Source organism: Pangasianodon hypophthalmus, chromosome 6, assembly GCF_027358585.1.
Source record: "Pangasianodon hypophthalmus isolate fPanHyp1 chromosome 6, fPanHyp1.pri, whole genome shotgun sequence".
Lineage (NCBI taxonomy): Eukaryota > Metazoa > Chordata > Actinopteri > Siluriformes > Pangasiidae > Pangasianodon > Pangasianodon hypophthalmus.
In genome coordinates this window covers 3,867,453-3,879,026 of record NC_069715.1, presented here as the reverse complement: position 1 = coordinate 3,879,026, position 11,574 = coordinate 3,867,453, and the positions used below count along the sequence as shown (strand labels likewise).

Here is an 11,574-nt window from a genome sequence, read left to right as displayed (position 1 = left end):
CTGAACAGCACTTCATAGTGTTGCGAGTGTGTGTTTTGTGACTGCTTATATACTCTGTGTGTGTGTATGTGAGAGAGAGAGATTGAGTCCAGGTGTGTGAGATTAGAAATATAGAGAGCTTGAACATATCAGTGAATGTGTGAGTTGAAAGCCATGACCTGTCACATGAGGCAGTGTGGTCTTGGTCTTGTTCGGGGAATGTACCATTCTTATCTGTAAAGGGACAGTATGAGTGCAGGTTTTCATTCCAATCAAGCAGAATATTCTGCTTGATTATATATATATATATATATATAATTTTTTAAACCAAATCTAAGACAGGTCTGTTTATTCAATATTTGGACTGGTGGAGGAAAGTCAAGTACCCAGAGGAAACCCCCGAAGCAAAGGGAGAGCATGCAAACTCTGCCCACACACTAATCCACCCCCCTTCTCCATAATATTGTCATAATACCATATTCATAAGCAAATTTAGCAGTCCTCAGCCATGCATGTACACAGAGAGAGAGAGAGAGAGAGAGAGAGAGAGAGAGAGAGAGAGACGTTATATGACTTCATTTTTGAGTTATTTAAGTGACCTCGTTTTTTTTGTTCATGTGTGCAACTTTCTTGCAAAAGCCCCTGGCTGGAATGTCTTTATTAGATAACTCGCAATTACATATAGTAGATACAATTCACAAGGTCACAAGGTGGAAGAAAACAAAACATTTTTTAAATATTAACTACCATCATTTTGTCATTTCAACCGATACACTCTGGGGGTATCTAAAAGTAACATTCATAATATTTGGTCACTTAATATTGGAAAAAGGAAGTAGAGAGAAAACTATAAACTTTTTAAATTATTGATGAGAAAGCAGTGACTGTTTCACTGTAGACGCTAAATCTGTTCTCTATTGTATTTTCCCCATGAGAAATTTCTTGGTGTTGTTTTCTGGTCTGAGTAAAATAATGTAACATTTTGGGGCAAATATACAGATCAGGAGACCAAAACTGGAAGCTAGGATGGCAAATATCTCTACAGCAACACTGTACTTTCCCGGAGAGCTGACGTATGCTGGAACAAATGTGATCCACACAGCACAGAAGATCAACATGCTGAAAGTGATGAATTTGGCCTCATTAAAATTGTCTGGAAGCTTCCGGGCAAAGAAGGCCAGAAAAAAGCAAATGGCAGCTAACAGTCCAATGTAGCCCAAAACCAGGGAAAAGCCTGTCACTGACCCCACCATGCACTCTAAGATGATCTTTGATCCTTGAACGCTTAAGTTGCGGTGAGGGAAGGGGGGACTAAGGGACAACCATACACCACAGATAATCAACTGCACAGAAGTAAAGAACAAAACACTTTCTCTTTGCTGGCCTGGTCCAAACCACTTTATAAGGGCTGCAGATCCAGGTCTAGCTGAACGAAATGCAACCAGAACCACAATGGTTTTGACCAGAATGCACGAGATGGAGAGAACAAAACTGATCCCGAAAGCTGCATGCTGTAGCCTGCATGACCATAATGAGGGCTGACCCACAAACACCAATGAACACAGGAAGCAGAGTTTGAGTGACAGTAAGAGCAGGAAGCTCAGTTCTGAATTGTTGGCCTTGACAATAGGAGTCTGCTTGTAGTACACAAAAATCACACCAACAGCTGCTGTCATCATGGCACCACACAAAGCGACAGTTGTCAAGGCAATGCCCATTGTCTCATTGAAGGAGAGGTACTCAACCTCACGTGGTACACATGCTGTCCTGAGACTATTGGACCAGAATTCTGGGGGGCAACGATAACATTCTGGTGAGCCTGTCAAAGAGATTTAAAAAAAACACATTCAGTTTGGTCCCTAGTTTGACTCTTACTCATGACCCTGGTCTTCAGAGTACTAAGGGTGCTATGTATGATTTCCAGGAGTTAGGCTGGCCATGCCAGTTAACAAAAATAGAGACAAATAGTAAGCATTTTAGATTAGCAAAATCACACTGTAGACTGAATAGTTGAATTTAAGTTCTGTGTGCCATTAATTAAGTATAGAATAAAAAATGATGGGTTTGTGTGATGCATCCAGATGTAACAGAGTTTTTTCCTTTGTTTTAGTAATGACAGAGGTATTTGACTTTTTGTGTCCTTCTATGCAGACGATATAAGCAGTACTTAATTGAAGTGTTCATTGCAGGGACTTTTCATGACCTGTGATATTGCTGAATTCGCCTTCAGTGCAGGGCAGGCAGTCGAAGCAGCAAACCGGCAGGCCCTTCTTTATAGCTTTGCGTGTACCTTGGGGGCATTCAGCAGTGCACACAGAGACAGGCACCTGAAATTATCAGAGACCCAAAAAAAAGGCATTTAGGCACAAGGCAAAGTTGTGTGAAATTTAATTTTATAATTATATAATTTTACTGTCAGAGGCCTCTGCATATTTTTCCTGTTTCACTGTCAATTTTTCAATTTTTCTATTTTTTCAGCATAGATATGCAAATGACACACACAAATAGTCAGGTCCATATGTGGACATTGACAAAGTTTTTCTTATTTTTGCTGTCTGAGACACAGTGGGGTTGAAATTAAATAGCAGAGGTCTAGGGTCTAGAAAACAGCTATAGTTCATTTCAAGTGTGGTACTTGCATTTGAAATTTGTTGTTAACTTTCAGTATGAAGTCAAAGGAGCTGTCACTGCCAGTGAAACAAGCCATCATTAGTTGAAAAATCAAAACAAAATAATAGCATTAGGTGTGCCCAAAATCAATTATTTGGTATATTCTTAAAAAGAAAGTATGTACTGATGAGTTCAGGAACACCAAAAGGCACGGAAGACCACATAAAACAACTGTGGTGGATGACAACCCCCTTCACAACAGGCCAGATCAGAAAGACCAAATTAGAGTTTGCCAAAAAAACATAATACAATAATGGGAAGAGAACAGTATGGAAAAGGAAAGGAACTGCTCCGTGCCATACCACTTCATTTTATGATGTGGGAATGTTTGGCTACCAGTGGAACTGGTCATCTTGTATTTACTGATGACGTGTCTGCTGACAAAAAGCAGCATGATGAATTCTGAAGTGTATAGGGCAAATGCTTCAAAACTCGGATGGCGCTTCATATTACAGATGGACAATGACCCAAAGCATACTTCGAAAGCAATCTACGACCTGTAAAGGCAAAGAAGTTGACTGGTAAGCCATTACAAGTCAGTAACCTGAATCCAACTGAGCATGCATTTCACTTGTTGAAAGTAAAACTGAAGGCCCCAAGGACGAGCAGGAACTGAAGACACTAAAGGCCTAGCAGAGCATCGCCCAGCGTCTGGTGATGTTATGGATTCCAGACTTCAGGCAGTCATTGACTGCAAATGATTTGTGACAAAGTTTTAAAAAATGACAATTTAATTCATGATTATGTTAGTTTGTCCAATTACTTTTTGTCCCTTAAAAAGGGGGGCCCAAATATAAAATGTGCTGTAATTCCTACACTGTTCACCTGATGTGGATGTAAATACCCTCAAATTAAAACTGAAAGGCTGCACATTCATTACGTGGTAGACAAATAATCTTTCCAAATATTTATGACCTGACAGTATGTGTTGCTGAATGACTTTTTGATTAGTTTAAGGATTGAATAACAAAATGTATAATTGGACAAATGACTTTGAAAGCTGTGGGCATTGAAAATCAAACAGCAAAAACATTTTTTAAAAAATCCTGCATGGAATGCTGGTTTATAATCCAAATAATCAAAAAAATAAACAAAAATACATCTATTTTTATCAGGAAACTCCAGGTGGAACTTAATGGAAGTGTCTATGCCAAGCAATTTGTAAAATATTAAATAATACTCATAAGACATGATCTTTCTTGGTGCCATTGTCATCAGAGACACACCCTGGATAAGACATGAGACCACCAAAGAGAATCTCACTCACACTTGCGCGCGCACACACACACATACACACACATCCAACTACCAGCATGGTTTTGGAAGGTTTCTAAAATAACCTGGAGAAAACCCATGCAAATGAGAGGATAAAATAGGAAACTCCAGGGAGACAGTAGTCTGGACCCTGGAGCAATGAGGGATGAACACTATCACTCCTCCACTGTGGCAGTCCAAACTGAAATCTAAATCTGAATCACACTGAAGTTTATACCAAAAAGTGTTCCAAATACTTGAGGTTATGGGAGAAAAATTACCAATTAGGTCTTTGTTCTTGGCTAAAATTATATGGCAATATTGGCTATATTTTTATGTTGATCTTAGTTACCTTGTTTGAGTTTCTTGGCCAGCTGATGGCAGATTCGTTAATGATGAGGTAAGACCCCTCCAGTCTGCCAATGAGGACATATTGCAAGGCTCCTCCAGGACCTCTTTGCCAATTCACTAAGTCATAGACAGCTGGAGTCTCCCCGTCTTGAAAATAAAACTTTTCTCCCAGCTGAGTTGTGAAGTTCACCAGCTTAAGGTGCTCTAAGAGCTAGGAGGATAGGAGGAAGGTGAGCTAGAAGGATTATCATTTTTGGATAGCCTAGGATCTAACCAGTTTTTAAATTTTACAGACTTTGATTTAATTTGTTTTTGGGACTTTCTTGTTTATGTATTATGTGTAGATTTTTTAAGCATGTTTTATTTAATTATTAAATAATATTTATATTTATATATCATGAATAATAATACTCATTAACCATTTTATTTGAATTGAAATTTGCACACATGAATTTAATCCATTTATACCACAAGTGCTGTTGAATCTTCGAATCAGATTAGTCAGAAGGTGTTGATTAATTTTATAACAGCAGCTCTGACAGTAGTGCTCATTCAAAGGGACTTGTGTGGTGGACAATCTACATAATCTAAGCCTAATAACAAATGGATAAAAAAAAACATGTTATTTAACAAAGAGCAATATGTAATTGTTTATTTGGTGGAGGCTTCTGTAATGAGATGTTTATATAACATTTATGGAAGAGGTTTCAGGTGTCAGCACTTTGTAACAGTCAGTAAGTATGATTTCCTGGTTTCTCTGTAACCTGACAAGCTGCATTTTTGTCTTATCAACTTTAAGACAGAAAAAAGACAGGCTGGTGAGAGAGCGACTGTGGATAGTTGCTATAATGTAAGAGATACTATTCTGTTCTATTCTATAAGAGGAACTAACTTGTATCCTGGCTGTTGCACAACATTGAGTGTAATTATAAATGGTTACAAAACATGATGTGTCTGTCAATAATAGATTAAAAATTGAAATCTATGGCAAATTTATGTGGTATGAGAGGGAAAAAAACATTTTGGGGAGTACTATTCCAGGAAAATAACACTTTGGCATCACATGACGCAGCTATGGATTATATGCCAATTACATTTCAAACTAGAAGTTCAAGTATATAAATTCAAAATGATACAGATGAAATATATATATATATATATATATATATATATATAAAAATTCAGAATGATAGAGATGGCATAAAATGTTGATCAATAACACTGCATTACCTGTTGTGTAGTGATGATGTCTGGAGATGAGCAGCCTGGGGTCCCTCTGGGGTCAGAACTGTTAGGTGCAGTGCAGGCCAGCAGAGAGTGGAGTGCATATGCAGCTGCATAAACAGCTAGATACACATTATAAGTGGCTCTTAAGTTGGAGACATCTGTTACACCATTCTGTACCCACTCTAGACTCTCCTTCCCACTGCATGGCGGTAAGCCACTCTGAGAGGCTACCATGTTGTTCTGCACTGGGCTGCAGCCAAACGTCCTCTCCCATAACTCTCTCAAGACTGTGTCTTGAGGATACCGGAATGGATGGAGCTCTCGTAGGTGTTTCTCAAATCCAGGAATGGGTGCACTCCTAATAGCCACTCCCAGTACGCCTTGAGTAATGGTGTAGAGCGCAGGGTTGCTCAAGAGATGGCCACTGGTACTCCAAATCTCACTGGCGAGGAACTGGCGGTCTGTCACATTTCTGCGAACCAGCTCAGTGAGGAACACTTCTACATCCATATACCAAGCAAACACCATGATCACACGGGCAGATGAGCTTTGCACAACCGTCACAGCACGATCCACATCTTTTGCCAATCTCTCACGGAAGATAGTGCTAACAAAAGCTAGGCAGATGTCAGTACCTTTTGTCTCCTCCTGAAATGCCTGCACTGCCTGGAGCCCATAGTCGTTTTCTGCCACCACAGCACCAACCCAGGTCCAACCGAAACGTTTGGCCATCTGGGCCATGGTGCGAGCCTGATACATGTCACTGGGGATGGTGCGAAAGAAATTGGGGTACTCTCTTCTGTTACTGAGACATACACATGTAGCCAAGTAGCTGATCTGAGGGATAAACAAAATATTTCCAACATACTTAAACACAAATGGAAGTACAGCAGAAAATCTATAAATTAATATATTTTTTTCTTTTGTTCCACTTTAGCAATAATAAACTGGTAAAGTGGGATTGGGTATTATTTGCAAACTGGGACAGGTTTGTCAATTTTAAATAAATGTCAAATTTAAAATAATCATTAATTAGTACAAACTACTAATGGATATATTCTTCTTATCATCAGAATGCATAATAGTTGAAATTTAGTTCAGAATCAAATGGTAAAACAAGTAAGAACCAAATGGTAAAACAAAGAAAGACAGGGAGGAACATGAGAAAAAAAAACAGAGAAGAAAGGGGAAGTAAGTGAGAGAAGTTTAAATCAGTGAAGTGAGGGCAGGATGCAGGGAGCTATAGAAGAGTATAGGCAGCAGGAGGAGAAAGAAATGACACCATACCTTAGGATGATAGCAAGAGCATGGACTGTCTGAAAAAGTCCATGCTCTTGCTATCATCTCAAAAGGTAAGCAGAGATAGGCAGAGATTTGAAGAAGTGCCATTGTACCTGTGTTTGCTATTTCTTGATTCTTTGCTTGTTAATAGTTTAAGGGACTTCGTAATTTTTTATAATGGTATGCTGTTAGATTATACAACACTGGGATGATGGCAAAAAGTAACACAAAAAAGTGTTCCACTTTAGCAATGTTCATCCTACATGTTCTGTGCTCTACACATGATATGCAGCCTTCATTTCCAAAAAAAAATGTTTAATTTTAATCAGAGAATTTTCAAGTTTTAACTGTAGCAGGTTACTCATCTGGGTTTTTTGTTTTCACGCTTTTTTCCCTGCTCCCAAAATGTTGAGCCACATAATTATCATTCTACCTCCCCTGGTTTAAGTGAATTAAAAAATAATGTGAACTGTTCTGGAGATTATCAGTGACTCCAGGATCTTTTGTGCCAGTTAATCAACTCTCTAATCATCTGCACTTTTTACCTTACCCTTTATTCAGATTCACCTTCCTAATGCAGGGGTTCTCAAACCTTTTTCAGCCCTTTAACTGTTAAACAAATTCCATAGACAGATTTAATTTATGAACAAAATCCAATTACTCAGCTATTAAGTTAATGCATTAAATGTGGACAATATATTATATTATTATGGCTAATTACTAGGGCCATATAAATTTTTTAATTGCTGAACCTTACACCAACTGAACACACTGGCATTATTTAAAGGCTGATGTCGGGTGAGGAGGCCTGTCACACAGTCAGCGTTCCAGTTCATCCAACACAGAGGTGTTCATTGGGGTTGAGGTCAGGGCTCTATGCAGGCCAGTAAAGTTCTTATACACCAACCTTGAGAAACCATGTCTTTATGGATCTTGCTTTGGGCACTGGGGACAGTGCCCCTTAGTTCCAGTGAAGAGAAATTGTAATGCTACAACATACAAAGAAATCCTAGACAGTTATTTTCTTTCGGCATTGTGGCAACAGTTTACAGGAGACCCATATATGGGTGTGATGGTCAGGTGTCCACAAACCTTTGGCCATATTGTGTATCTTTCTATACAGTGGTTCATTGTCTATTTATTCACCTCGCATATATACACTCACCATTGGTACACGAAGTGGGCTCAGAACTCTGGACAGAATAATAGACTGTGTGGAAGCAGAGTCTCCAATGATAAGTTTGGCAGGTCGGGTGGTCTCACAGGTGCCATTCCCTCCACTGATCAAAGACATGACTGCTCTCAGGCTATGTGGATAACGCGAGCAGGTATCCATGATATGGTAGCCCAGTCGAACCCCGGGGAGCAAAGAAGGATTTCTGTTAATCTCCTCCACAGCAAAGACAACCGCCTGAGCCCACTGCACAGGACTCTCCTGAAATCTGCGCAGACAAGCAAAGAGAGTTACTAGTTGAATACACAGACAGATAAAGCTATATATTAGTGCACATAATTAAAAGCTTGAGAATAAAATATACTAGGCTTTAGTCATAGAGACGTGAAATACAGCAGGATTTACAGTTAAAAGCACAAAGACAGAAGCGATGCTAGCTGGCAAGAGTACTATTATTTAAATTGATCCTTACTGAAACACATAACAACATAATAATAATTAACTGCGAACCTATACGAAACTATACGGGGCATTGCTCATCAGTTATATGTTATATACACTGAATTAAACTATTTTAAAAAATGATTTTTAAAAATGTTCAACCAAACGTAACAGAGTGCAAAAACCTCCGAGAGGGCACAAACGGACATTATGGGAAAGATATTAACTGTCTATAAAACAGCAGACAAAGCAAGCACAGGCTGTGTTCTCCTATATTTGCACAATACATCATCAAATACTTTTGTTTTATAAAGTAAAGATTGTCAACGCAAAATAAACTTAATCCTGGACAGTTAATTAATTAAAACAAAAATATCGTTCTGCATATCTGCACCAGTCGGTCTGCATCGGCAAACTGCGCGCGTGAAAGAGACGGCATTTCCCTTCGTTTGAAAACCTCACCGTATTAAAGTCTGAAGTCATTTACTCTAGGAATGGGCACTACACTACAGAGATTAAAAAAAAATGCATGTTTGTGTACATCTCGGACGCGACGTGCGCAATAGACAGTGTCCTGTAAAGGCAACCACATGGCAAATGCGCAATAAGATTTAAATCTTTACATGCTAGATTGGTATGTGGTATTTTGCCAGAAAATTGACATTGCATTCTATTATATATTAATAAATTACTAAATTTTACATTTTGTTGTTGCGCAATAAATAAGATAAGATACATCTGCCTTTCTGGATACATGTACCTTTCAACTGGAAATGTGGATTTAATGTACCTTTAAAAAAAATCACGTAAATTACGTAATTGCATCATAATTACATTTTAAAGTTTTAAAAGTACACTGTAAGCACTTGTCTAGGTCAAAGATACATAATCAAGACACAATGACTGTACGCTTGAGGGTACCACTCCAGCAACAAGGAATCATACCATTTAGGACCCTTTTTCTGAGTGTATGAATTTGTTTTATTGTTTAATCCTTGGTCTTACTAGAGCAGAGGTTTTCAAACATTTTGTAGCCAGGAACATATTTAAGTGTCAAATAAATTCCCCCAGATTTCATTAACCAGGCTAATAACTATAAGAAGTCAATAATAAATATAATAACTTTAATAACACATTTAACACATGATTGGCTAATGAGGCACATGGGATGGAGTAGGGAATACATCACTGTCTGTTGCTGTGACCTCCTAAGGCCAAGACTAAATTTCACTTTGCCTGCCATTTAAAATAAACTTGCATATCTGTTATTTCTTTCTCTGTTAACAAAAAACAAGTACATAATTTCTTAAACAATGAAAAATTCTACAGCAATTAGAATTTAGAGTTCTGACATGTGGCTGTCACAAGACCAGCATATAACACTGGCATGTCCAATGCAAGCTTGCTGCTAAAATAAAATAATTTAATAGTGATTATGCACTGATAAATGATCAGTGTCCAGGTCCTCCTGTGAAGAGAAATCATTAACAGACAAAAGTGGAATTGGTCAAAAATTTTCTGCACCATTATTAGTTATGTTAAACATCTGAAGACTTTGGAGAGAGCGAGCAACTCACTCATAACAGGGCTGCAGGTAAGGTTCTTCGGTGAAGCTCAGATCAAGGGCTCGTGGCAGCATGTAGAAATTGATAAGTGCTCCAATGACCACATCTCCATCCTGAGAGAGACCCACAGTGTCGAGATGCTGTGCACCATCCAGGTACACACACCTCTCCTCCTGAGATGTCCGCACAACAACCTCACACACTATCCATAGTATTAATCCCAGCAGGGACAAGCAGGGAGAAAGGTCTGCAGCAGACATGGGATCTGGTGAAGTGCAGCCTTCCTCTGGCTGCACACAGTTTTGTAGGCTATTTCTAATACCCACAAAGTCTTAAGAGATAGCAAAAAAAAAAAAAAAAGACCTCCTTCTCCTGGGTCCAAGAGTTAGAGCTAATTGCTTAACAATTATTAGGAATTAGGCACACAGCTGAGTGAGTGGTAATGTGGAACTACAGTAAAGCCTTTTTCAGACATTCTATTATTAGAATAATATCTATTATTATTCTATACAGTGCACGAATGGCACACCAAACTATTGAAAAACTACATGTTTTGAATGTGACATCAAAAGGAGAACCACCTAACTACATCTATTTAATCAAATCAGAAAACTCCTGAGTCTGAGTTAGTAAAACATTTTCTCCAAGTATACTTCAAGTACCTTCTTTTCTGTTAAGGACCATTGGTACAGTATGAGACGTTTTATCAGTCGCTGAAATTCTGTAGTGTCTTGATGCATATTTAACCTAATATTTGTAATGGTTAGGTTTTATAATGATTACAAATATTAATATTGATTAATTATTAATAACTTATACTGAGCTGAATGAGATGGTGGTGGCTCAGTTGGTAAGGCATTGGGTTACCCACCAGATGGATGTGAGTTCAAATCCCCTCAGCACCAAGCTGCCACTGTTGAACAAGGCCCTTAACACTAAACTGTTCAGATGTATCCTATCTAAAAATTATAAGTTGCTTTGGATAAATGTGTCTGCCAAATGAGGTGTTAAATGTAAATAGAAAATGGAAATCAAATATGATTAGAGATTAGCTGAGGAGGCCTAGTTGCAATTATATCATAAATTCTCATAACTACTAAACTAATGTCATCATATTTTTTGCAAGGTTGACAATGTTGCTGCAAGACAAACTGGACAATATTACATATCATCTCTAGTATCTCTATACTACACCTCCAACTTTTGGAATTTTTGTGATTATTTTGATATATTGAACATATATTTCAATATGTTCTGAATGGTTGACTATATTGCTCCAAAACAAACTCTACAATATTGAGCAGCTTCTCTATGATACATGAAAGTCCTTCATGAGGACATTTTCACACTTACTGAATGTATTTGTTTGTTTCTTTGTGCAAAATTTGTCAAGATATTGCTAATGTTTGACCATACATTGATAAAAGCAAGCTGTACAAGCTGTAAGTTCTTAAGATAGAACTTAAGTCTACCTTCAGATCAGTTGCAAAGTCTGAGGAGGGGTTATTCCAGCCTATCAAGACCTTCTGCTGTAGCCAATGTAAAAGACACGTTTGCAAAGAAGAGAAATCGAGACCATTTCCTAATGGTTTACAGAAATGGCATTACAATTGTGTGAAATATTTGGTCTCC

The 11,574-nt window shown here is 38.2% G+C and overlaps 1 protein-coding gene across 1 annotated transcript; it reads right to left on the bottom strand.

Annotated features, from left to right (window-relative positions):
• Positions 1-637: 637 nt before the first annotated feature.
• On the bottom strand, positions 638-10,202 carry LOC113534756 (extracellular calcium-sensing receptor-like). Its single transcript, XM_053235078.1, has 6 exons — positions 9,955-10,202; positions 7,928-8,204; positions 5,485-6,318; positions 4,256-4,465; positions 2,183-2,306; positions 638-1,798 (listed from the first exon to the last, which is right to left on the bottom strand). Exons 1-6 carry the CDS (start codon positions 10,200-10,202, stop codon positions 894-896), a joined length of 2,598 nt encoding a protein of 865 aa, XP_053091053.1. The 3' UTR covers positions 638-893.
• Positions 10,203-11,574: the final 1,372 nt, after the last annotated feature.

Coding starts and splice junctions, on each gene's coding strand:
- LOC113534756 (XM_053235078.1), bottom strand. CDS start 10,202: ATGTCTGCTGCAGACCTTTCTCCCTGCTTGTCCCTGCTGGGATTAATA. Junction 2,307..4,255: donor GGCCAAGAAACTCAAACAAG/GTAACTAAGATC, acceptor TGATAATTTCAG/GTGCCTGTCTCTGTGTGCAC. Junction 1,799..2,182: donor CGAATTCAGCAATATCACAG/GTCATGAAAAGT, acceptor TCTCTTTGACAG/GCTCACCAGAATGTTATCGT.